At 52.7% G+C, this 27,447-nt stretch overlaps 2 protein-coding genes and 1 pseudogene across 2 annotated transcripts; all 3 read right to left on the bottom strand.

The window, feature by feature from the left end:
* LOC133361268 (zinc finger protein 84-like) overlaps positions 1 to 27,447 on the bottom strand; it is a 539,839-nt pseudogene that overhangs the window by 421,412 nt on the left and 90,980 nt on the right.
* LOC133361310 (zinc finger protein 658B-like) lies at positions 1,372 to 11,969 on the bottom strand (the record flags this gene model as incomplete). The annotated part of the gene is made up of 3 exons (XM_061580248.1): positions 1,372 to 1,878; positions 5,767 to 6,130; positions 11,518 to 11,969. Coding segments are annotated over 3 exons (1,323 nt in total), but the record flags the coding sequence as incomplete, so codon positions are not given.
* Positions 12,682 to 22,817, bottom strand: LOC133361309 (zinc finger protein 235-like). Its single transcript, XM_061580247.1, has 3 exons — positions 22,284 to 22,817; positions 19,317 to 19,925; positions 12,682 to 12,705 (listed from the first exon to the last, which is right to left on the bottom strand). Exons 1-3 carry the CDS (start codon positions 22,815 to 22,817, stop codon positions 12,682 to 12,684), a joined length of 1,167 nt encoding a protein of 388 aa, XP_061436231.1.

The following is a 27,447-nucleotide window of genomic DNA, read 5'->3' as shown; positions in this document are numbered from 1 at the left end:
TTGGTACGTGGTTATTCGACGTGGAGGCGAGTGCCGCACAGGGCTATAGACGGGCACACACTCGCAGCGTGCGAGAGCTGTACGTAGCGGTGTAAAGAGGGGGAGTATGGCGTTTGATTGATGATGCTGTGCGCACGTATGCTCGCAGCGTGGGAGCGCGGCGCGAGGCTGTAACAGTAGGGGCGTCACGTTCAAATACCAGCGAAACCGTAGCGGGTAATAGGGAGGTGGGGTAACGTAAACGGAATAGGGGATGCAGGCGGGAGGGACCCCGGGGGCCAACGGCCCCCACACTTCTAATGATATTATAATACCTTACCTCCGTTTAAATGGTTATAAATTAAAACACTAGTTTATAATCGTTTAATGTTCAGTGTTATAGTTTATAGTATTACAGTTTACATGTTATAGAGTACAGTTTATCCCGGACATACTTCGGGATTAGGGACTGGTACGTTGATGAACGATTAACTACGGGGACCTTTCCCCTCAAGGAACACGTGTTAATCGGGTAGACAGCCAAGATGCTGCGGGTTAAGGGCACACTTGTGTGACGGAGGTCCTCCACCTGAAATTATCTTAACATAGAAACATTATAAATTAAAGACCGGACAAACATTTGTTAAAAATACGTTTTTATTCATCTGCAATCATTTTTACGTCAAAATGTTCACACATTTCCAGTACCATGCAAACCATTTCCGTTCCAGGAATACCAAAACGTTAAAGTATCATTGATTTCCTTATTAATTTACCACATTTCACTGCGAGTCCATGTTGAAGTCAAGGCCATATATCCAACGATCGCGTTATCAATGTACATCCTGATATCGACTATCTAAAGTCAATTAATACCAATCAAAAAAAGCTATATACTTGACAAAAATCGTTTAAAATGTTGAGTAAAGATGTACCTACAGACGCATTCCAACTTTAGCTCAACAGGGACACTTAACGACTACAATTGAACCCTCTCACAACCAGTGCTCATCACACCATTTCGGCAAGTAACCCGATAACATTACAAACCACCACTGGGCACGTCATTAAACTCTCAAAAAAACTATAAAACTAAAATGTTCAAAATAACACACAAAAGTACTCGATACGGCTTAAAAGGTATAACCACATGACGTAATATTTTTTCAGTCACCCCGAGCTCTCTGGTTGACTCTCGAGCCACTCCATTACATCCAGCCATCTATCGGGATCCAACTGCATGGGATCGAAGGTGGAAACTTCTTTAGAACTCATTGCAGCACCTTGAATTTCAGCTTTTGATTTCAGTTTCCTATCATTGTGGACCTTCTGATGCCTGTTCCTGGTTGATGAGTCTGCAAATGTCTTCCCACACACAGGGCACAGAAATGGCTTCTCGCCCGTGTGTGTTCTCTGATGACTATGAAGATTTGATGACTTTGAAAATGTCTTCCCACACACAGGGCACACGAATGGCTTCTCGCCCGTGTGTGTTCTCTGATGACTCTGAAGATGTGATGACTGTGCAAATGTCTTCCCACACACAGAACACAGGAACGGCTTCTCGCCCGTGTGTGTTCTCTGGTGACTCTGAAGATGTGATGAGTGTGCAAATGTCTTCCCGCACACAGAGCACAAGAACGGCTTCTCGCCCTTGTGTGTTCTCTGGTGACTCTGAAGATGTGATGAGTGTGCAAATGTCTTCCCGCACACAGAGCACAGGAACGGCTTCTCGCCCGTGTGTGTTCTCTGGTGACTCTGAAGATGTGATGAGTGTGCAAATGTCTTCCCGCACACAGAGCACAGGAACGGCTTCTCGCCCGTGTGTGTTCTCTGGTGTCTCTGAAGATGTGATGGCCATGAAAAGGACTTCCCACACACAGAGCAATTGAATGGCTTCTTGCCCCCGTGTGCGTGGGGCTGTGGAGAGCGTCTCTGCTCCATGTGAGCGGAGTAACAGCAGCGGTGTTATCGAGTCAAAAGTACGCTATCGGCCGCAAGGATGTTTAGCGTTGAGTTTTAGATTTTGTTAACGGCTAAAACAAGAACGACACTCGCGTTCAAGCGAGACGCAAAAAAATCCCGTAAATTTGACGACGAACACGTTTAAGATTTTATCCGCGAAAATAGACACTTACTTGGAGATTCACGGTATATCGATGTCTGGAACCCGTTTGAAGATGTCGCCACGAACTCTCCCGACGCAAAGTCGCCTAACTGTCGACGCAGCAATTGTGCTCGCCAGGCTGCGTTGTCTCGCGGTTGAAGGGCGATCAGCAGAGCGACGAGTCGAGCGTCCAACCTCATCAAGTTCCCTCTCGAAATGGCATTGAGCTCTGCTTCTGAGCCGCCTTATAACTCCCCCCCTAGGATCCAATCCTTTGCCTTTCAGGATATTTGCATTCGATTGTTAATTTTGGAAGGCACAATCCGCATATATATTAACATACTGATGGGTAATGTGCCCATTGTGCTTCAAGCATGAATATGTAAGTGCATCTCAGTGTGTCATTATGCACTTATTCTGAATAAATGGAAAAACACGTTCCCCATGCCCTCCATTGTCCTCGATTTAAAGTGAATGCAGCCCCGTGGCGTTGCCAAAAATCGCCGAGCTTCGTGTGTGAGCACGTACAGACGCGTAGTGATGTGGTGCCACAACGACGGGGCCGCTCTGCCGAGCCAGGGAGCCGCCCGGCTTCCCCCACCGCACTGCCCTCCATCACCCGCCCCACATAAGCACACACCCGCACGCATCCCCCCCCCCCATAGAGCTGGAAGGGAAGGTTACCTGATCGACCGGTTTTTATCCGAGAGACCCTTATCGGGATTAATTCTCACGGTTTCCGGCGATCAGGGAATTGGATGACCTCCCCCGTGCTACGTGGTACCGCGGCGCTGCTGCCGGCCTTAATATGGTATGGTCGCGGCGTGGGGCATTCGGCCACCGTGGTTGAGGCGCATTTCCCCCCACACACACCCCCACGAGTCGACGGGGCAAGCAGGGGAGGCACGAGACAGCATGAATAGCGGGGTCACAGGGGCTGTTGCGCATAGTCATGGGGGGTTGGGATAATTGCGCTTGAGCGCGCAGGCCCCATTGTTAGGAAGGGTAAGGGAGTAATTAGGATGTACGCCGCCAACGTCGCTCACTGATTAGCATATCAACAGCGCCTGGGGACTGCCGTGCGCGGGCTTGGGGTGCACGAGCCCATTGTTCAGCGCAGCATCCCCTTTGGAGGTAGGGAGGATAAATAGAGGAGCGCAGAGGGGAAATCGCGCTCTTCTCTCCAGGCCAGCGGACCAGCAGGAGTTCCAGCCAGCGACCCGGACGTCCGTGCGACGCATCGAGGTACGCTGTTAGCGCAGAGAGCAGCGAACCTCCGCCGGCACCAAACAGTGAGTGGGGAGGTGAAGTAGGGTATCGTAAGCCGATAAATAGGGAATAGGTACAGGTTTAGTGGAATAGGCCAGCCTCGTCGACTCACTGATTCAACATCAATTCGCAGGTAGCATATAATAAATCATTAATAGCGAAGCGTGGTCTCGCGTGATCTTGTCGTGCAGTGTGAGCGTGTGGGTGCGCTGTGTGCACAGTGGTTCGCCACGTGAGTGAGCGCTGCGCGGAGCTGAGCGCGCGGGTTGCGCGTGGGTACGCAGTGATTCTGTGGTGCTGCGGCTCGCCTCGGGGGAGCGCTGCGCAGAGCGGTGCGAGAGTGGGTGTCGCGTGTGTTCACTCCGTGTGTGATACAGGTGCGCGAGTATAACGTGAGTTGAGTTGGAGTGCGCGGAGCGGCGTGTGTGTGGGCGTGCGTGCGTTCGCTCCGCGTGGGTTGCAGGCGCGCGATTAGGAAAGGGAAGTATCGTAGTAGAGAGGGGAAGAATACTAATCGGTAATTAACCATGCCCATTACGTGGACCCGCGGTGGAGGGGAATCCTCGGGCGACGGCTCCCACACCATGGGTGAGGAACTTAGCAGCGGTTCGCTTAGCAGCGGGGGGGCGATTGATGATGCTAGCCCGGCCGTTAGCATTATCGAGGGAGGGATCTCGGGGGCTAGCGACCCCCACAGTGACCACACTTGCAATACAATCACTCTAACATCAGTAACTAAAATCCGATCTGGTACGTGGTCTCCACTTGGTCTGGTTTGTATCCGTCATCACTCGGGAGACAAACAGCGAGGCATGGTTTGGTCAGCCACCACCTCGTTTGCCAAAACGACTTTAATAGCTGCTCTCAAACAACACTATCACCAATGGTGGTTTACAGGCGAGGCTGTTAAGCGGACAATCAGTCGTTTTGTGTGATACAGGTGCGCGATCATAACGCGAGTACCCAGTGGTGAGTGAGTGCCGCGGGGAGCTGTTACGTGAGTGCGCATACATTCGTTACGTGTCGGATACGAATGCGCATTGGTACGTGGTTATTCGACGTGGAGGCGAGTGCCGCACAGGGCTATAGACGGGCACACACTCGCAGCGTGCGAGAGCTGTACGTAGCGGTGTAAAGAGGGGGAGTATGGCGTTTGATTGATGATGCTGTGCGCACGTATGCTCGCAGCGTGGGAGCGCGGCGCGAGGCTGTAACAGTAGGGGCGTCACGTTCAAATACCAGCGAAACCGTAGCGGGTAATAGGGAGGTGGGGTAACGTAAACGGAATAGGGGATGCAGGCGGGAGGGACCCCGGGGGCCAACGGCCCCCACACTTCTAATGATATTATAATACCTTACCTCCGTTTAAATGGTTATAAATTAAAACACTAGTTTATAATCGTTTAATGTTCAGTGTTATAGTTTATAGTATTACAGTTTACATGTTATAGAGTACAGTTTATCCCGGACATACTTCGGGATTAGGGACTGGTACGTTGATGAACGATTAACTACGGGGACCTTTCCCCTCAAGGAACACGTGTTAATCGGGTAGACAGCCAAGATGCTGCGGGTTAAGGGCACACTTGTGTGACGGAGGTCCTCCACCTGAAATTATCTTAACATAGGAACATTATAAATTAAAGACCGGACAAACATTTGTTAAAAATACGTTTTTATTCATCTGCAATCATTTTTACGTCAAAATGTTCACACATTTCCAGTACCATGCAAACCATTTCCGTTCCAGGAATACCAAAACGTTAAAGTATCATTGATTTCCTTATTAATTTACCACATTTCACTGCGAGTCCATGTTGAAGTCAAGGCCATATATCCAACGATCGCGTTATCAATGTACATCCTGATATCGACTATCTAAAGTCAATTAATACCAATAAAAAAAAGCTATATACTTGACAAAAATCGTTTAAAATGTTGAGTAAAGATGTACCTACAGACGCATTCCAACTTTAGCTCAACAGGGACACTTAACGACTACAATTGAACCCTCTCACAACCAGTGCTCATCACACCATTTCGGCAAGTAACCCGATAACATTACAAACCACCACTGGGCACGTCATTAAACTCTCAAAAAAACTATAAAACTAAAATGTTCAAAATAACACACAAAAGTACTCGATACGGCTTAAAAGGTATAACCACATGACGTAATATTTTTTCAGTCACCCCGAGCTCTCTGGTTGACTCTCGAGCCACTCCATTACATCCAGCCATCTATCGGGATCCAACTGCATGGGATCGAAGGTGGAAACTTCTTTAGAACTCATTGCAGCACCTTGAATTTCAGCTTTTGATTTCAGTTTCCTATCATTGTGGACCTTCTGATGCCTGTTCCTGGTTGATGAGTCTGCAAATGTCTTCCCACACACAGGGCACAAAAATGGCTTCTCGCCCGTGTGTGTTCTCTGATGACTATGAAGATTTGATGACTTGGAAAATGTCTTCCCACACACAGGGCACAGGAATGGCTTCTCGCCCGTGTGTGTTCTCTGATGACTATGAAGATTTGATGACTTTGAAAATGTCTTCCCACACACAGGGCACACGAATGGCTTCTCGCCCGTGTGTGTTCTCTGATGACTCTGAAGATGTGATGACTGTGCAAATGTCTTCCCACACACAGAACACAGGAACGGCTTCTCGCCCGTGTGTGTTCTCTGGTGACTCTGAAGATGTGATGAGTGTGCAAATGTCTTCCCGCACACAGAGCACAGGAACGGCTTCTCGCCCGTGTGTGTTCTCTGGTGTCTCTGAAGATGTGATGGCCATGAAAAGGACTTCCCACACACAGAGCAATTGAATGGCTTCTTGCCCCCGTGTGCGTGGGGCTGTGGAGAGCGTCTCTGCTCCATGTGAGCGGAGTAACAGCAGCGGTGTTATCGAGTCAAAAGTACGCTATCGGCCGCAAGGATGTTTAGCGTTGAGTTTTAGATTTTGTTAACGGCTAAAACAAGAACGACACTCGCGTTCAAGCGAGACGCAAAAAAATCCCGTAAATTTGACGACGAACACGTTTAAGATTTTATCCGCGAAAATAGACACTTACTTGGAGATTCACGGTATATCGATGTCTGGAACCCGTTTGAAGATGTCGCCACGAACTCTCCCGACGCAAAGTCGCCTAACTGTCGACGCAGCAATTGTGCTCGCCAGGCTGCGTTGTCTCGCGGTTGAAGGGCGATCAGCAGAGCGACGAGTCGAGCGTCCAACCTCATCAAGTTCCCTCTCGAAATGGCATTGAGCTCTGCTTCTGAGCCGCCTTATAACTCCCCCCCTAGGATCCAATCCTTTGCCTTTCAGGATATTTGCATTCGATTGTTAATTTTGGAAGGCACAATCCGCATATATATTAACATACTGATGGGTAATGTGCCCATTGTGCTTCAAGCATGAATATGTAAGTGCATCTCAGTGTGTCATTATGCACTTATTCTGAATAAATGGAAAAACACGTTCCCCATGCCCTCCATTGTCCTCGATTTAAAGTGAATGCAGCCCCGTGGCGGTGCCAAAAATCGCCGAGCTTCGTGTGTGAGCACGTACAGACGCGTAGTGATGTGGTGCCACAACGACGGGGCCGCTCTGCCGAGCCAGGGAGCCGCCCGGCTTCCCCCACCGCACTGCCCTCCATCACCCGCCCCACATAAGCACACACCCGCACGCATCCCCCCCCCCCATAGAGCTGGAAGGGAAGGTTACCTGATCGACCGGTTTTTATCCGAGAGACCCTTATCGGGATTAATTCTCACGGTTTCCGGCGATCAGGGAATTGGATGACCTCCCCCGTGCTACGTGGTACCGCGGCGCTGCTGCCGGCCTTAATATGGTGTGGTCGCGGCGTGGGGCATTCGGCCACCGCGGTTGAGGCGCATTTCCCCCCACACACACCCCCACGAGTCGACGGGGCAAGCAGGGGAGGCACGAGACAGCATGAATAGCGGGGTCACAGGGGCTGTTGCGCATAGTCATGGGGGGTTGGGATAATTGCGCTTGAGCGCGCAGGCCCCATTGTTAGGAAGGGTAAGGGAGTAATTAGGATGTACGCCGCCAACGTCGCTCACTGATTAGCATATCAACAGCGCCTGGGGACTGCCGTGCGCGGGCTTGGGGTGCACGAGCCCATTGTTCAGCGCAGCATCCCCTTTGGAGGTAGGGAGGATAAATAGAGGAGCGCAGAGGGGAAATCGCGCTCTTCTCTCCAGGCCAGCGGACCAGCAGGAGTTCCAGCCAGCGACCCGGACGTCCGTGCGACGCATCGAGGTACGCTGTTAGCGCAGAGAGCAGCGAACCTCCGCGGGCACCAAACAGTGAGTGGGGAGGTGAAGTAGGGTATCGTAAGCCGATAAATAGGGAATAGGTACAGGTTTAGTGGAATAGGCCAGCCTCGTCGACTCACTGATTCAACATCAATTCGCAGGTAGCATATAATAAATCATTAATAGCGAAGCGTGGTCTCGCGTGATCTTGTCGTGCAGTGTGAGCGTGTGGGTGCGCTGTGTGCACAGTGGTTCGCCACGTGAGTGAGCGCTGCGCGGAGCTGAGCGCGCGGGTTGCGCGTGGGTACGCAGTGATTCTGTGGTGCTGCGGCTCGCCTCGGGGGAGCGCTGCGCAGAGCGGTGCGAGAGTGGGTGTCGCGTGTGTTCACTCCGTGTGTGATACAGGTGCGCGAGTATAACGTGAGTTGAGTTGGAGTGCGCGGAGCGGCGTGTGTGTGGGCGTGCGTGCGTTCGCTCCGCGTGGGTTGCAGGCGCGCGATTAGGAAAGGGAAGTATCGTAGTAGAGAGGGGAAGAATACTAATCGGTAATTAACCATGCCCATTACGCGGACCCGCGGTGGAGGGGAATCCTCGGGCGACGGCTCCCACACCATGGGTGAGGAACTTAGCAGCGGTTCGCTTAGCAGCGGGGGGGCGATTGATGATGCTAGCCCGGCCGTTAGCATTATCGAGGGAGGGATCTCGGGGGCTAGCGATCCCACTTCTGACACCAATTAACCCAGGCGAGGTGCTCCAGTCAACCCGGGACGGGGACTGGCACCCCGGGGGGCTATGTGGTGCCACAACGACGGGGCCGCTCTGCCGAGCCAGGGAGCCGCCCGGCTTCCCCCACCGCACTGCCCCCCATCACCCGCCCCACATAAGCACACACCCGCACGCATCCCCCCCCCCCCCCCCCCCCATAGAGCTGGAAGGGAAGGTTACCTGATCGACCGGTTTTTATCCGAGAGACCCTTATCGGGATTAATTCTCACGGTTTCCGGCGATCAGGGAATTGGATGACCTCCCCCGTGCTACGTGGTACCGCGGCGCTGCTGCCGGCCTTAATATGGTGTGGTCGCGGCGTGGGGCATTCGGCCACCGTGGTTGAGGCGCATTTCCCCCCACACACACCCCCACGAGTCGACGGGGCAAGCAGGGGAGGCACGAGACAGCATGAATAGCGGGGTCACAGGGGCTGTTGCGCATAGTCATGGGGGGTTGGGATAATTGCGCTTGAGCGCGCAGGCCCCATTGTTAGGAAGGGTAAGGGAGTAATTAGGATGTACGCCGCCAACGTCGCTCACTGATTAGCATATCAACAGCGCCTGGGGACTGCCGTGCGCGGGCTTGGGGTGCACGAGCCCATTGTTCAGCGCAGCATCCCCTTTGGAGGTAGGGAGGATAAATAGAGGAGCGCAGAGGGGAAATCGCGCTCTTCTCTCCAGGCCAGCGGACCAGCAGGAGTTCCAGCCAGCGACCCGGACGTCCGTGCGACGCATCGAGGTACGCTGTTAGCGCAGAGAGCAGCGAACCTCCGCCGGCACCAAACAGTGAGTGGGGAGGTGAAGTAGGGTATCGTAAGCCGATAAATAGGGAATAGGTACAGGTTTAGTGGAATAGGCCAGCCTCGTCGACTCACTGATTCAACATCAATTCGCAGGTAGCATATAATAAATCATTAATAGCGAAGCGTGGTCTCGCGTGATCTTGTCGTGCAGTGTGAGCGTGTGGGTGCGCTGTGTGCACAGTGGTTCGCCACGTGAGTGAGCGCTGCGCGGAGCTGAGCGCGCGGGTTGCGCGTGGGTACGCAGTGATTCTGTGGTGCTGCGGCTCGCCTCGGGGGAGCGCTGCGCAGAGCGGTGCGAGAGTGGGTGTCGCGTGTGTTCACTCCGTGTGTGATACAGGTGCGCGAGTATAACGTGAGTTGAGTTGGAGTGCGCGGAGCGGCGTGTGTGTGGGCGTGCGTGCGTTCGCTCCGCGTGGGTTGCAGGCGCGCGATTAGGAAAGGGAAGTATCGTAGTAGAGAGGGGAAGAATACTAATCGGTAATTAACCATGCCCATTACGTGGACCCGCGGTGGAGGGGAATCCTCGGGCGACGGCTCCCACACCATGGGTGAGGAACTTAGCAGCGGTTCGCTTAGCAGCGGGGGGGCGATTGATGATGCTAGCCCGGCCGTTAGCATTATCGAGGGAGGGATCTCGGGGGCTAGCGACCCCCACAGTGACCACACTTGCAATACAATCACTCTAACATCAGTAACTAAAATCCGATCTGGTACGTGGTCTCCACTTGGTCTGGTTTGTATCCGTCATCACTCGGGAGACAAACAGCGAGGCATGGTTTGGTCAGCCACCACCTCGTTTGCCAAAACGACTTTAATAGCTGCTCTCAAACAACACTATCACCAATGGTGGTTTACAGGCGAGGCTGTTAAGCGGACAATCAGTCGTTTTGTGTGATACAGGTGCGCGATCATAACGCGAGTACCCAGTGGTGAGTGAGTGCCGCGGGGAGCTGTTACGTGAGTGCGCATACATTCGTTACGTGTCGGATACGAATGCGCATTGGTACGTGGTTATTCGACGTGGAGGCGAGTGCCGCACAGGGCTATAGACGGGCACACAGCGTGCGAGAGCTGTACGTAGCGGTGTAAAGAGGGGGAGTATGGCGTTTGATTGATGATGCTGTGCGCACGTATGCTCGCAGCGTGGGAGCGCGGCGCGAGGCTGTAACAGTAGGGGCGTCACGTTCAAATACCAGCGAAACCGTAGCGGGTAATAGGGAGGTGGGGTAACGTAAACGGAATAGGGGATGCAGGCGGGAGGGACCCCGGGGGCCAACGGCCCCCACACTTCTAATGATATTATAATACCTTACCTCCGTTTAAATGGTTATAAATTAAAACACTAGTTTATAATCGTTTAATGTTCAGTGTTATAGTTTATAGTATTACAGTTTACATGTTATAGAGTACAGTTTATCCCGGACATACTTCGGGATTAGGGACTGGTACGTTGATGAACGATTAACTACGGGGACCTTTCCCCTCAAGGAACACGTGTTAATCGGGTAGACAGCCAAGATGCTGCGGGTTAAGGGCACACTTGTGTGACGGAGGTCCTCCACCTGAAATTATCTTAACATAGAAACATTATAAATTAAAGACCGGACAAACATTTGTTAAAAATACGTTTTTATTCATCTGCAATCATTTTTACGTCAAAATGTTCACACATTTCCAGTACCATGCAAACCATTTCCGTTCCAGGAATACCAAAACGTTAAAGTATCATTGATTTCCTTATTAATTTACCACATTTCACTGCGAGTCCATGTTGAAGTCAAGGCCATATATCCAACGATCGCGTTATCAATGTACATCCTGATATCGACTATCTAAAGTCAATTAATACCAATCAAAAAAAGCTATATACTTGACAAAAATCGTTTAAAATGTTGAGTAAAGATGTACCTACAGACGCATTCCAACTTTAGCTCAACAGGGACACTTAACGACTACAATTGAACCCTCTCACAACCAGTGCTCATCACACCATTTCGGCAAGTAACCCGATAACATTACAAACCACCACTGGGCACGTCATTAAACTCTCAAAAAAACTATAAAACTAAAATGTTCAAAATAACACACAAAAGTACTCGATACGGCTTAAAAGGTATAACCACATGACGTAATATTTTTTCAGTCACCCCGAGCTCTCTGGTTGACTCTCGAGCCACTCCATTACATCCAGCCATCTATCGGGATCCAACTGCATGGGATCGAAGGTGGAAACTTCTTTAGAACTCATTGCAGCACCTTGAATTTCAGCTTTTGATTTCAGTTTCCTATCATTGTGGACCTTCTGATGCCTGTTCCTGGTTGATGAGTCTGCAAATGTCTTCCCACACACAGGGCACAGAAATGGCTTCTCGCCCGTGTGTGTTCTCTGATGACTATGAAGATTTGATGACTTTGAAAATGTCTTCCCACACACAGGGCACACGAATGGCTTCTCGCCCGTGTGTGTTCTCTGATGACTCTGAAGATGTGATGACTGTGCAAATGTCTTCCCACACACAGAACACAGGAACGGCTTCTCGCCCGTGTGTGTTCTCTGGTGACTCTGAAGATGTGATGAGTGTGCAAATGTCTTCCCGCACACAGAGCACAGGAACGGCTTCTCGCCCTTGTGTGTTCTCTGGTGACTCTGAAGATGTGATGAGTGTGCAAATGTCTTCCCGCACACAGAGCACAGGAACGGCTTCTCGCCCGTGTGTGTTCTCTGGTGACTCTGAAGATGTGATGAGTGTGCAAATGTCTTCCCGCACACAGAGCACAGGAACGGCTTCTCGCCCGTGTGTGTTCTCTGGTGTCTCTGAAGATGTGATGGCCATGAAAAGGACTTCCCACACACAGAGCAATTGAATGGCTTCTTGCCCCCGTGTGCGTGGGGCTGTGGAGAGCGTCTCTGCTCCATGTGAGCGGAGTAACAGCAGCGGTGTTATCGAGTCAAAAGTACGCTATCGGCCGCAAGGATGTTTTGCGTTGAGTTTTAGATTTTGTTAACGGCTAAAACAAGAACGACACTCGCGTTCAAGCGAGACGCAAAAAAATCCCGTAAATTTGACGACGAACACGTTTAAGATTTTATCCGCGAAAATAGACACTTACTTGGAGATTCACGGTATATCGATGTCTGGAACCCGTTTGAAGATGTCGCCACGAACTCTCCCGACGCAAAGTCGCCTAACTGTCGACGCAGCAATTGTGCTCGCCAGGCTGCGTTGTCTCGCGGTTGAAGGGCGATCAGCAGAGCGACGAGTCGAGCGTCCAACCTCATCAAGTTCCCTCTCGAAATGGCATTGAGCTCTGCTTCTGAGCCGCCTTATAACTCCCCCCCTAGGATCCAATCCTTTGTCTTTCAGGATATTTGCATTCGATTGTTAATTTTGGAAGGCACAATCCGCATATATATTAACATACTGATGGGTAATGTGCCCATTGTGCTTCAAGCATGAATATGTAAGTGCATCTCAGTGTGTCATTATGCACTTATTCTGAATAAATGGAAAAACACGTTCCCCATGCCCTCCATTGTCCTCGATTTAAAGTGAATGCAGCCCCGTGGCGTTGCCAAAAATCGCCGAGCTTCGTGTGTGAGCACGTACAGACGCGTAGTGACCACACTTGCAATACAATCACTCTAACATCAGTAACTAAAATCCGATCTGGTACGTGGTCTCCACTTGGTCTGGTTTGTATCCGTCATCACTCGGGAGACAAACAGCGAGGCATGGTTTGGTCAGCCACCACCTCGTTTGCCAAAACGACTTTAATAGCTGCTCTCAAACAACACTATCACCAATGGTGGTTTACAGGCGAGGCTGTTAAGCGGACAATCAGTCGTTTTGTGTGATACAGGTGCGCGATCATAACGCGAGTACCCAGTGGTGAGTGAGTGCCGCGGGGAGCTGTTACGTGAGTGCGCATACATTCGTTACGTGTCGGTCCTCGATTTAAAGTGAATGCAGCCCCGTGGCGTTGCCAAAAATCGCCGAGCTTCGTGTGTGAGCACGTACAGACGCGTAGTGATGTGGTGCCACAACGACGGGGCCGCTCTGCCGAGCCAGGGAGCCGCCCGGCTTCCCCCACCGCACTGCCCCCCATCACCCGCCCCACATAAGCACACACCCGCACGCATCCCCCCCCCCCCCATAGAGCTGGAAGGGAAGGTTACCTGATCGACCGGTTTTTATCCGAGAGACCCTTATCGGGATTAATTCTCACGGTTTCCGGCGATCAGGGAATTGGATGACCTCCCCCGTGCTACGTGGTACCGCGGCGCTGCTGCCGGCCTTAATATGGTGTGGTCGCGGCGTGGGGCATTCGGCCACCGCGGTTGAGGCGCATTTCCCCCCACACACACCCCCACGAGTCGACGGGGCAAGCAGGGGAGGCACGAGACAGCATGAATAGCGGGGTCACAGGGGCTGTTGCGCATAGTCATGGGGGGTTGGGATAATTGCGCTTGAGCGCGCAGGCCCCATTGTTAGGAAGGGTAAGGGAGTAATTAGGATGTACGCCGCCAACGTCGCTCACTGATTAGCATATCAACAGCGCCTGGGGACTGCCGTGCGCGGGCTTGGGGTGCACGAGCCCATTGTTCAGCGCAGCATCCCCTTTGGAGGTAGGGAGGATAAATAGAGGAGCGCAGAGGGGAAATCGCGCTCTTCTCTCCAGGCCAGCGGACCAGCAGGAGTTCCAGCCAGCGACCCGGACGTCCGTGCGACGCATCGAGGTACGCTGTTAGCGCAGAGAGCAGCGAACCTCCGCGGGCACCAAACAGTGAGTGGGGAGGTGAAGTAGGGTATCGTAAGCCGATAAATAGGGAATAGGTACAGGTTTAGTGGAATAGGCCAGCCTCGTCGACTCACTGATTCAACATCAATTCGCAGGTAGCATATAATAAATCATTAATAGCGAAGCGTGGTCTCGCGTGATCTTGTCGTGCAGTGTGAGCGTGTGGGTGCGCTGTGTGCACAGTGGTTCGCCACGTGAGTGAGCGCTGCGCGGAGCTGAGCGCGCGGGTTGCGCGTGGGTACGCAGTGATTCTGTGGTGCTGCGGCTCGCCTCGGGGGAGCGCTGCGCAGAGCGGTGCGAGAGTGGGTGTCGCGTGTGTTCACTCCGTGTGTGATACAGGTGCGCGAGTATAACGTGAGTTGAGTTGGAGTGCGCGGAGCGGCGTGTGTGTGGGCGTGCGTGCGTTCGCTCCGCGTGGGTTGCAGGCGCGCGATTAGGAAAGGGAAGTATCGTAGTAGAGAGGGGAAGAATACTAATCGGTAATTAACCATGCCCATTACGCGGACCCGCGGTGGAGGGGAATCCTCGGGCGACGGCTCCCACACCATGGGTGAGGAACTTAGCAGCGGTTCGCTTAGCAGCGGGGGGGCGATTGATGATGCTAGCCCGGCCGTTAGCATTATCGAGGGAGGGATCTCGGGGGCTAGCGATCCCACTTCTGACACCAATTAACCCAGGCGAGGTGCTCCAGTCAACCCGGGACGGGGACTGGCACCCCGGGGGGCTATGTGGTGCCACAACGACGGGGCCGCTCTGCCGAGCCAGGGAGCCGCCCGGCTTCCCCCACCGCACTGCCCCCCATCACCCGCCCCACATAAGCACACACCCGCACGCATCCCCCCCCCCCCCCCCCCATAGAGCTGGAAGGGAAGGTTACCTGATCGACCGGTTTTTATCCGAGAGACCCTTATCGGGATTAATTCTCACGGTTTCCGGCGATCAGGGAATTGGATGACCTCCCCCGTGCTACGTGGTACCGCGGCGCTGCTGCCGGCCTTAATATGGTGTGGTCGCGGCGTGGGGCATTCGGCCACCGTGGTTGAGGCGCATTTCCCCCCACACACACCCCCACGAGTCGACGGGGCAAGCAGGGGAGGCACGAGACAGCATGAATAGCGGGGTCACAGGGGCTGTTGCGCATAGTCATGGGGGGTTGGGATAATTGCGCTTGAGCGCGCAGGCCCCATTGTTAGGAAGGGTAAGGGAGTAATTAGGATGTACGCCGCCAACGTCGCTCACTGATTAGCATATCAACAGCGCCTGGGGACTGCCGTGCGCGGGCTTGGGGTGCACGAGCCCATTGTTCAGCGCAGCATCCCCTTTGGAGGTAGGGAGGATAAATAGAGGAGCGCAGAGGGGAAATCGCGCTCTTCTCTCCAGGCCAGCGGACCAGCAGGAGTTCCAGCCAGCGACCCGGACGTCCGTGCGACGCATCGAGGTACGCTGTTAGCGCAGAGAGCAGCGAACCTCCGCGGGCACCAAACAGTGAGTGGGGAGGTGAAGTAGGGTATCGTAAGCCGATAAATAGGGAATAGGTACAGGTTTAGTGGAATAGGCCAGCCTCGTCGACTCACTGATTCAACATCAATTCGCAGGTAGCATATAATAAATCATTAATAGCGAAGCGTGGTCTCGCGTGATCTTGTCGTGCAGTGTGAGCGTGTGGGTGCGCTGTGTGCACAGTGGTTCGCCACGTGAGTGAGCGCTGCGCGGAGCTGAGCGCGCGGGTTGCGCGTGGGTACGCAGTGATTCTGTGGTGCTGCGGCTCGCCTCGGGGGAGCGCTGCGCAGAGCGGTGCGAGAGTGGGTGTCGCGTGTGTTCACTCCGTGTGTGATACAGGTGCGCGAGTATAACGTGAGTTGAGTTGGAGTGCGCGGAGCGGCGTGTGTGTGGGCGTGCGTGCGTTCGCTCCGCGTGGGTTGCAGGCGCGCGATTAGGAAAGGGAAGTATCGTAGTAGAGAGGGGAAGAATACTAATCGGTAATTAACCATGCCCATTACGCGGACCCGCGGTGGAGGGGAATCCTCGGGCGACGGCTCCCACACCATGGGTGAGGAACTTAGCAGCGGTTCGCTTAGCAGCGGGGGGGCGATTGATGATGCTAGCCCGGCCGTTAGCATTATCGAGGGAGGGATCTCGGGGGCTAGCGATCCCACTTCTGACACCAATTAACCCAGGCGAGGTGCTCCAGTCAACCCGGGACGGGGACTGGCACCCCGGGGGGCTATGTGGTGCCACAACGACGGGGCCGCTCTGCCGAGCCAGGGAGCCGCCCGGCTTCCCCCACCGCACTGCCCCCCATCACCCGCCCCACATAAGCACACACCCGCACGCATCCCCCCCCCCCCCCCCCCCATAGAGCTGGAAGGGAAGGTTACCTGATCGACCGGTTTTTATCCGAGAGACCCTTATCGGGATTAATTCTCACGGTTTCCGGCGATCAGGGAATTGGATGACCTCCCCCGTGCTACGTGGTACCGCGGCGCTGCTGCCGGCCTTAATATGGTGTGGTCGCGGCGTGGGGCATTCGGCCACCGTGGTTGAGGCGCATTTCCCCCCACACACACCCCCACGAGTCGACGGGGCAAGCAGGGGAGGCACGAGACAGCATGAATAGCGGGGTCACAGGGGCTGTTGCGCATAGTCATGGGGGGTTGGGATAATTGCGCTTGAGCGCGCAGGCCCCATTGTTAGGAAGGGTAAGGGAGTAATTAGGATGTACGCCGCCAACGTCGCTCACTGATTAGCATATCAACAGCGCCTGGGGACTGCCGTGCGCGGGCTTGGGGTGCACGAGCCCATTGTTCAGCGCAGCATCCCCTTTGGAGGTAGGGAGGATAAATAGAGGAGCGCAGAGGGGAAATCGCGCTCTTCTCTCCAGGCCAGCGGACCAGCAGGAGTTCCAGCCAGCGACCCGGACGTCCGTGCGACGCATCGAGGTACGCTGTTAGCGCAGAGAGCAGCGAACCTCCGCCGGCACCAAACAGTGAGTGGGGAGGTGAAGTAGGGTATCGTAAGCCGATAAATAGGGAATAGGTACAGGTTTAGTGGAATAGGCCAGCCTCGTCGACTCACTGATTCAACATCAATTCGCAGGTAGCATATAATAAATCATTAATAGCGAAGCGTGGTCTCGCGTGATCTTGTCGTGCAGTGTGAGCGTGTGGGTGCGCTGTGTGCACAGTGGTTCGCCACGTGAGTGAGCGCTGCGCGGAGCTGAGCGCGCGGGTTGCGCGTGGGTACGCAGTGATTCTGTGGTGCTGCGGCTCGCCTCGGGGGAGCGCTGCGCAGAGCGGTGCGAGAGTGGGTGTCGCGTGTGTTCACTCCGTGTGTGATACAGGTGCGCGAGTATAACGTGAGTTGAGTTGGAGTGCGCGGAGCGGCGTGTGTGTGGGCGTGCGTGCGTTCGCTCCGCGTGGGTTGCAGGCGCGCGATTAGGAAAGGGAAGTATCGTAGTAGAGAGGGGAAGAATACTAATCGGTAATTAACCATGCCCATTACGCGGACCCGCGGTGGAGGGGAATCCTCGGGCGACGGCTCCCACACCATGGGTGAGGAACTTAGCAGCGGTTCGCTTAGCAGCGGGGGGGCGATTGATGATGCTAGCCCGGCCGTTAGCATTATCGAGGGAGGGATCTCGGGGGCTAGCGACCCCCACAGTGACCACACTTGCAATACAATCACTCTAACATCAGTAACTAAAATCCGATCTGGTACGTGGTCTCCACTTGGTCTGGTTTGTATCCGTCATCACTCGGGAGACAAACAGCGAGGCATGGTTTGGTCAGCCACCACCTCGTTTGCCAAAACGACTTTAATAGCTGCTCTCAAACAACACTATCACCAATGGTGGTTTACAGGCGAGGCTGTTAAGCGGACAATCAGTCGTTTTGTGTGATACAGGTGCGCGATCATAACGCGAGTACCCAGTGGTGAGTGAGTGCCGCGGGGAGCTGTTACGTGAGTGCGCATACATTCGTTACGTGTCGGATACGAATGCGCATTGGTACGTGGTTATTCGACGTGGAGGCGAGTGCCGCACAGGGCTATAGACGGGCACACACTCGCAGCGTGCGAGAGCTGTACGTAGCGGTGTAAAGAGGGGGAGTATGGCGTTTGATTGATGATGCTGTGCGCACGTATGCTCGCAGCGTGGGAGCGCGGCGCGAGGCTGTAACAGTAGGGGCGTCACGTTCAAATACCAGCGAAACCGTAGCGGGTAATAGGGAGGTGGGGTAACGTAAACGGAATAGGGGATGCAGGCGGGAGGGACCCCGGGGGCCAACGGCCCCCACACTTCTAATGATATTATAATACCTTACCTCCGTTTAAATGGTTATAAATTAAAACACTAGTTTATAATCGTTTAATGTTCAGTGTTATAGTTTATAGTATTACAGTTTACATGTTATAGAGTACAGTTTATCCCGGACATACTTCGGGATTAGGGACTGGTACGTTGATGAACGATTAACTACGGGGACCTTTCCCCTCAAGGAACACGTGTTAATCGGGTAGACAGCCAAGATGCTGCGGGTTAAGGGCACACTTGTGTGACGGAGGTCCTCCACCTGAAATTATCTTAACATAGGAACATTATAAATTAAAGACCGGACAAACATTTGTTAAAATTACGTTTTTATTCATCTGCAATCATTTTTACGTCAAAATGTTCACACATTTCCAGTACCATGCAAACCATTTCCGTTCCAGGAATACCAAAACGTTAAAGTATCATTGATTTCCTTATTAATTTACCACATTTCACTGCGAGTCCATGTTGAAGTCAAGGCCATATATCCAACGATCGCGTTATCAATGTACATCCTGATATCGACTATCTAAAGTCAATTAATACCAATCAAAAAAAGCTATATACTTGACAAAAATCGTTTAAAATGTTGAGTAAAGATGTACCTACAGACGCATTCCAACTTTAGCTCAACAGGGACACTTAACGACTACAATTGAACCCTCTCACAACCAGTGCTCATCACACCATTTCGGCAAGTAACCCGATAACATTACAAACCACCACTGGGCACGTCATTAAACTCTCAAAAAAACTATAAAACTAAAATGTTCAAAATAACACACAAAAGTACTCGATACGGCTTAAAAGGTATAACCACATGACGTAATATTTTTTCAGTCACCCCGAGCTCTCTGGTTGACTCTCGAGCCACTCCATTACATCCAGCCATCTATCGGGATCCAACTGCATGGGATCGAAGGTGGAAACTTCTTTAGAACTCATTGCAGCACCTTGAATTTCAGCTTTTGATTTCAGTTTCCTATCATTGTGGACCTTCTGATGCCTGTTCCTGGTTGATGAGTCTGCAAATGTCTTCCCACACACAGGGCACAGAAATGGCTTCTCGCCCGTGTGTGTTCTCTGATGACTATGAAGATTTGATGACTTTGAAAATGTTTTCCCACACACAGGGCACACGAATGGCTTCTCGCCCGTGTGTGTTCTCTGATGACTCTGAAGATGTGATGACTGTGCAAATGTCTTCCCACACACAGAACACAGGAACGGCTTCTCGCCCGTGTGTGTTCTCTGGTGACTCTGAAGATGTGATGAGTGTGCAAATGTCTTCCCGCACACAGAGCACAGGAACGGCTTCTCGCCCTTGTGTGTTCTCTGGTGACTCTGAAGATGTGATGAGTGTGCAAATGTCTTCCCGCACACAGAGCACAGGAACGGCTTCTCGCCCGTGTGTGTTCTCTGGTGACTCTGAAGATGTGATGAGTGTGCAAATGTCTTCCCGCACACAGAGCACAGGAACGGCTTCTCGCCCGTGTGTGTTCTCTGGTGTCTCTGAAGATGTGATGGCCATGAAAAGGACTTCCCACACACAGAGCAATTGAATGGCTTCTTGCCCCCGTGTGCGTGGGGCTGTGGAGAGCGTCTCTGCTCCATGTGAGCGGAGTAACAGCAGCGGTGTTATCGAGTCAAAAGTACGCTATCGGCCGCAAGGATGTTTAGCGTTGAGTTTTAGATTTTGTTAACTGCTAAAACAAGAACGACACTCGCGTTCAAGCGAGACGCAAAAAAATCCCGTAAATTTGACGACGAACACGTTTAAGATTTTATCCGCGAAAATAGACACTTACTTGGAGATTCACGGTCTATCGATGTCTGGAACCCGTCTGAAGATGTCGCCACGAACTCTCCCGACGCAAAGTCGCCTAACTGTCGACACAGCAATTGTGCTCGCCAGGCTGCGTTGTCTCTCGGTTGAAGGGCGATCAGCAGAGCGACGAGTCGAGCGTCCAACCTCATCAAGTTCCCTCTCGAAATGGCATTGAGCTCTGCTTCTGAGCCGCCTTATAACTCCCCCCCTAGGATCCAATCCTTTGTCTTTCAGGATATTTGCATTCGATTGTTAATTTTGGAAGGCACAATCCGCATATATATTAACATACTGATGGGTAATGTGCCCATTGTGCTTCAAGCATGAATATGTAAGTGCATCTCAGTGTGTCATTATGCACTTATTCTGAATAAATGGAAAAACACGTTCCCCATGCCCTCCATTGTCCTCGATTTAAAGTGAATGCAGCCCCGTGGCGTTGCCAAAAATCGCCGAGCTTCGTGTGTGAGCACGTACAGACGCGTAGTGACCACACTTGCAATACAATCACTCTAACATCAGTAACTAAAATCCGATCTGGTACGTGGTCTCCACTTGGTCTGGTTTGTATCCGTCATCACTCGGGAGACAAACAGCGAGGCATGGTTTGGTCAGCCACCACCTCGTTTGCCAAAACGACTTTAATAGCTGCTCTCAAACAACACTATCACCAATGGTGGTTTACAGGCGAGGCTGTTAAGCGGACAATCAGTCGTTTTGTGTGATACAGGTGCGCGATCATAACGCGAGTACCCAGTGGTGAGTGAGTGCCGCGGGGAGCTGTTACGTGAGTGCGCATACATTCGTTACGTGTCGGATACGAATGCGCATTGGTACGTGGTTATTCGACGTGGAGGCGAGTGCCGCACAGGGCTATAGACGGGCACACACTCGCAGCGTGCGAGAGCTGTACGTAGCGGTGTAAAGAGGGGGAGTATGGCGTTTGATTGATGATGCTGTGCGCACGTATGCTCGCAGCGTGGGAGCGCGGCGCGAGGCTGTAACAGTAGGGGCGTCACGTTCAAATACCAGCGAAACCGTAGCGGGTAATAGGGAGGTGGGGTAACGTAAACGGAATAGGGGATGCAGGCGGGAGGGACCCCGGGGGCCAACGGCCCCCACACTTCTAATGATATTATAATACCTTACCTCCGTTTAAATGGTTATAAATTAAAACACTAGTTTATAATCGTTTAATGTTCAGTGTTATAGTTTATAGTATTACAGTTTACATGTTATAGAGTACAGTTTATCCCGGACATACTTCGGGATTAGGGACTGGTACGTTGATGAACGATTAACTACGGGGACCTTTCCCCTCAAGGAACACGTGTTAATCGGGTAGACAGCCAAGATGCTGCGGGTTAAGGGCACACTTGTGTGACGGAGGTCCTCCACCTGAAATTATCTTAACATAGGAACATTATAAATTAAAGACCGGACAAACATTTGTTAAAAATACGTTTTTATTCATCTGCAATCATTTTTACGTCAAAATGTTCACACATTTCCAGTACCATGCAAACCATTTCCGTTCCAGGAATACCAAAACGTTAAAGTATCATTGATTTCCTTATTAATTTACCACATTTCACTGCGAGTCCATGTTGAAGTCAAGGCCATATATCCAACGATCGCGTTATCAATGTACATCCTGATATCGACTATCTAAAGTCAATTAATACCAATAAAAAAAAGCTATATACTTGACAAAAATCGTTTAAAATGTTGAGTAAAGATGTACCTACAGACGCATTCCAACTTTAGCTCAACAGGGACACTTAACGACTACAATTGAACCCTCTCACAACCAGTGCTCATCACACCATTTCGGCAAGTAACCCGATAACATTACAAACCACCACTGGGCACGTCATTAAACTCTCAAAAAAACTATAAAACTAAAATGTTCAAAATAACACACAAAAGTACTCGATACGGCTTAAAAGGTATAACCACATGACGTAATATTTTTTCAGTCACCCCGAGCTCTCTGGTTGACTCTCGAGCCACTCCATTACATCCAGCCATCTATCGGGATCCAACTGCATGGGATCGAAGGTGGAAACTTCTTTAGAACTCATTGCAGCACCTTGAATTTCAGCTTTTGATTTCAGTTTCCTATCATTGTGGACCTTCTGATGCCTGTTCCTGGTTGATGAGTCTGCAAATGTCTTCCCACACACAGGGCACAAAAATGGCTTCTCGCCCGTGTGTGTTCTCTGATGACTATGAAGATTTGATGACTTGGAAAATGTCTTCCCACACACAGGGCACAGGAATGGCTTCTCGCCCGTGTGTGTTCTCTGATGACTATGAAGATTTGATGACTTTGAAAATGTCTTCCCACACACAGGGCACACGAATGGCTTCTCGCCCGTGTGTGTTCTCTGATGACTCTGAAGATGTGATGACTGTGCAAATGTCTTCCCACACACAGAACACAGGAACGGCTTCTCGCCCGTGTGTGTACTCTGGTGACTCTGAAGATGTGATGAGTGTGCAAATGTCTTCCCGCACACAGAGCACAGGAACGGCTTCTCGCCCGTGTGTGTTCTCTGGTGTCTCTGAAGATGTGATGGCCATGAAAAGGACTTCCCACACACAGAGCAATTGAATGGCTTCTTGCCCCCGTGTGCGTGGGGCTGTGGAGAGCGTCTCTGCTCCATGTGAGCGGAGTAATAGCAGCGGTGTTATCGAGTCAAAAGTACGCTATCGGCCGCAAGGATGTTTAGCGTTGAGTTTTAGATTTTGTTAACGGCTAAAACAAGAACGACACTTGCGTTCAAGCGAGACGCAAAAAAATCCCGTAAATTTGACGATGAACACGTTTAAGATTTTATCCGCGAAAATAGACACTTACTTGGAGATTCACGGTATATCGATGTCTGGAACCCGTTTGAAGATGTCGCCACGAACTCTCCCGACGCAAAGTCGCCTAACTGTCGACGCAGCAATTGTGCTCGCCAGGCTGCGTTGTCTCGCGGTTGAAGGGCGATCAGCAGAGCGACGAGTCGAGCGTCCAACCTCATCAAGTTCCCTCTCGAAATGGCATTGAGCTCTGCTTCTGAGCCGCCTTATAACTCCCCCCCTAGGATCCAATCCTTTGCCTTTCAGGATATTTGCATTCGATTGTTAATTTTGGAAGGCACAATCCGCATATATATTAACATACTGATGGGTAATGTGCCCATTGTGCTTCAAGCATGAATATGTAAGTGCATCTCAGTGTGTCATTATGCACTTATTCTGAATAAATGGAAAAACACGTTCCCCATGCCCTCCATTGTCCTCGATTTAAAGTGAATGCAGCCCCGTGGCGTTGCCAAAAATCGCCGAGCTTCGTGTGTGAGCACGTACAGACGCGTAGTGATGTGGTGCCACAACGACGGGGCCGCTCTGCCGAGCCAGGGAGCCGCCCGGCTTCCCCCACCGCACTGCCCTCCATCACCCGCCCCACATAAGCACACACCCGCACGCATCCCCCCCCCCCCATAGAGCTGGAAGGGAAGGTTACCTGATCGACCGGTTTTTATCCGAGAGACCCTTATCGGGATTAATTCTCACGGTTTCCGGCGATCAGGGAATTGGATGACCTCCCCCGTGCTACGTGGTACCGCGGCGCTGCTGCCGGCCTTAATATGGTGTGGTCGCGGCGTGGGGCATTCGGCCACCGCGGTTGAGGCGCATTTCCCCCCACACACACCCCCACGAGTCGACGGGGCAAGCAGGGGAGGCACGAGACAGCATGAATAGCGGGGTCACAGGGGCTGTTGCGCATAGTCATGGGGGGTTGGGATAATTGCGCTTGAGCGCGCAGGCCCCATTGTTAGGAAGGGTAAGGGAGTAATTAGGATGTACGCCGCCAACGTCGCTCACTGATTAGCATATCAACAGCGCCTGGGGACTGCCGTGCGCGGGCTTGGGGTGCACGAGCCCATTGTTCAGCGCAGCATCCCCTTTGGAGGTAGGGAGGATAAATAGAGGAGCGCAGAGGGGAAATCGCGCTCTTCTCTCCAGGCCAGCGGACCAGCAGGAGTTCCAGCCAGCGACCCGGACGTCCGTGCGACGCATCGAGGTACGCTGTTAGCGCAGAGAGCAGCGAACCTCCGCGGGCACCAAACAGTGAGTGGGGAGGTGAAGTAGGGTATCGTAAGCCGATAAATAGGGAATAGGTACAGGTTTAGTGGAATAGGCCAGCCTCGTCGACTCACTGATTCAACATCAATTCGCAGGTAGCATATAATAAATCATTAATAGCGAAGCGTGGTCTCGCGTGATCTTGTCGTGCAGTGTGAGCGTGTGGGTGCGCTGTGTGCACAGTGGTTCGCCACGTGAGTGAGCGCTGCGCGGAGCTGAGCGCGCGGGTTGCGCGTGGGTACGCAGTGATTCTGTGGTGCTGCGGCTCGCCTCGGGGGAGCGCTGCGCAGAGCGGTGCGAGAGTGGGTGTCGCGTGTGTTCACTCCGTGTGTGATACAGGTGCGCGAGTATAACGTGAGTTGAGTTGGAGTGCGCGGAGCGGCGTGTGTGTGGGCGTGCGTGCGTTCGCTCCGCGTGGGTTGCAGGCGCGCGATTAGGAAAGGGAAGTATCGTAGTAGAGAGGGGAAGAATACTAATCGGTAATTAACCATGCCCATTACGCGGACCCGCGGTGGAGGGGAATCCTCGGGCGACGGCTCCCACACCATGGGTGAGGAACTTAGCAGCGGTTCGCTTAGCAGCGGGGGGGCGATTGATGATGCTAGCCCGGCCGTTAGCATTATCGAGGGAGGGATCTCGGGGGCTAGCGATCCCACTTCTGACACCAATTAACCCAGGCGAGGTGCTCCAGTCAACCCGGGACGGGGACTGGCACCCCGGGGGGCTATGTGGTGCCACAACGACGGGGCCGCTCTGCCGAGCCAGGGAGCCGCCCGGCTTCCCCCACCGCACTGCCCCCCATCACCCGCCCCACATAAGCACACACCCGCACGCATCCCCCCCCCCCCCCCATAGAGCTGGAAGGGAAGGTTACCTGATCGACCGGTTTTTATCCGAGAGACCCTTATCGGGATTAATTCTCACGGTTTCCGGCGATCAGGGAATTGGATGACCTCCCCCGTGCTACGTGGTACCGCGGCGCTGCTGCCGGCCTTAATATGGTGTGGTCGCGGCGTGGGGCATTCGGCCACCGTGGTTGAGGCGCATTTCCCCCCACACACACCCCCACGAGTCGACGGGGCAAGCAGGGGAGGCACGAGACAGCATGAATAGCGGGGTCACAGGGGCTGTTGCGCATAGTCATGGGGGGTTGGGATAATTGCGCTTGAGCGCGCAGGCCCCATTGTTAGGAAGGGTAAGGGAGTAATTAGGATGTACGCCGCCAACGTCGCTCACTGATTAGCATATCAACAGCGCCTGGGGACTGCCGTGCGCGGGCTTGGGGTGCACGAGCCCATTGTTCAGCGCAGCATCCCCTTTGGAGGTAGGGAGGATAAATAGAGGAGCGCAGAGGGGAAATCGCGCTCTTCTCTCCAGGCCAGCGGACCAGCAGGAGTTCCAGCCAGCGACCCGGACGTCCGTGCGACGCATCGAGGTACGCTGTTAGCGCAGAGAGCAGCGAACCTCCGCCGGCACCAAACAGTGAGTGGGGAGGTGAAGTAGGGTATCGTAAGCCGATAAATAGGGAATAGGTACAGGTTTAGTGGAATAGGCCAGCCTCGTCGACTCACTGATTCAACATCAATTCGCAGGTAGCATATAATAAATCATTAATAGCGAAGCGTGGTCTCGCGTGATCTTGTCGTGCAGTGTGAGCGTGTGGGTGCGCTGTGTGCACAGTGGTTCGCCACGTGAGTGAGCGCTGCGCGGAGCTGAGCGCGCGGGTTGCGCGTGGGTACGCAGTGATTCTGTGGTGCTGCGGCTCGCCTCGGGGGAGCGCTGCGCAGAGCGGTGCGAGAGTGGGTGTCGCGTGTGTTCACTCCGTGTGTGATACAGGTGCGCGAGTATAACGTGAGTTGAGTTGGAGTGCGCGGAGCGGCGTGTGTGTGGGCGTGCGTGCGTTCGCTCCGCGTGGGTTGCAGGCGCGCGATTAGGAAAGGGAAGTATCGTAGTAGAGAGGGGAAGAATACTAATCGGTAATTAACCATGCCCATTACGCGGACCCGCGGTGGAGGGGAATCCTCGGGCGACGGCTCCCACACCATGGGTGAGGAACTTAGCAGCGGTTCGCTTAGCAGCGGGGGGGCGATTGATGATGCTAGCCCGGCCGTTAGCATTATCGAGGGAGGGATCTCGGGGGCTAGCGACCCCCACAGTGACCACACTTGCAATACAATCACTCTAACATCAGTAACTAAAATCCGATCTGGTACGTGGTCTCCACTTGGTCTGGTTTGTATCCGTCATCACTCGGGAGACAAACAGCGAGGCATGGTTTGGTCAGCCACCACCTCGTTTGCCAAAACGACTTTAATAGCTGCTCTCAAACAACACTATCACCAATGGTGGTTTACAGGCGAGGCTGTTAAGCGGACAATCAGTCGTTTTGTGTGATACAGGTGCGCGATCATAACGCGAGTACCCAGTGGTGAGTGAGTGCCGCGGGGAGCTGTTACGTGAGTGCGCATACATTCGTTACGTGTCGGATACGAATGCGCATTGGTACGTGGTTATTCGACGTGGAGGCGAGTGCCGCACAGGGCTATAGACGGGCACACACTCGCAGCGTGCGAGAGCTGTACGTAGCGGTGTAAAGAGGGGGAGTATGGCGTTTGATTGATGATGCTGTGCGCACGTATGCTCGCAGCGTGGGAGCGCGGCGCGAGGCTGTAACAGTAGGGGCGTCACGTTCAAATACCAGCGAAACCGTAGCGGGTAATAGGGAGGTGGGGTAACGTAAACGGAATAGGGGATGCAGGCGGGAGGGACCCCGGGGGCCAACGGCCCCCACACTTCTAATGATATTATAATACCTTACCTCCGTTTAAATGGTTATAAATTAAAACACTAGTTTATAATCGTTTAATGTTCAGTGTTATAGTTTATAGTATTACAGTTTACATGTTATAGAGTACAGTTTATCCCGGACATACTTCGGGATTAGGGACTGGTACGTTGATGAACGATTAACTACGGGGACCTTTCCCCTCAAGGAACACGTGTTAATCGGGTAGACAGCCAAGATGCTGCGGGTTAAGGGCACACTTGTGTGACGGAGGTCCTCCACCTGAAATTATCTTAACATAGGAACATTATAAATTAAAGACCGGACAAACATTTGTTAAAAATACGTTTTTATTCATCTGCAATCATTTTTAT

The sequence above is a fragment of the Lethenteron reissneri genome, chromosome 72 (assembly GCF_015708825.2).
Source record: "Lethenteron reissneri isolate LAM-NWPU_2019-01 chromosome 72, ASM1570882v1, whole genome shotgun sequence".
In the NCBI taxonomy this organism is placed as follows: domain Eukaryota; kingdom Metazoa; phylum Chordata; class Hyperoartia; order Petromyzontiformes; family Petromyzontidae; genus Lethenteron; species Lethenteron reissneri.
Note: the sequence above shows the minus strand (reverse complement) of the source record. Positions and strands in the feature narration are given on the sequence as shown.

What these genes read in the sequence shown, in the direction of transcription:
- LOC133361309 (XM_061580247.1), bottom strand. Translation starts at nt 22,817, where the DNA reads ATGGAGCAGAGACGCTCTCCACAGCCCCACGCACACGGGGGCAAGAAG. An exon ending in CCAGGAACAGGCATCAGAAG is followed by an intron (nt 19,926 to 22,283) that starts GTCCACAATGAT and finishes CACATGGAGCAG; the next exon opens with AGACGCTCTCCACAGCCCCA. An exon ending in CCAGGAACAGGCATCAGAAG is followed by an intron (nt 12,706 to 19,316) that starts GTCCACAATGAT and finishes CCATTTATTCAG; the next exon opens with AATAAGTGCATAATGACACA.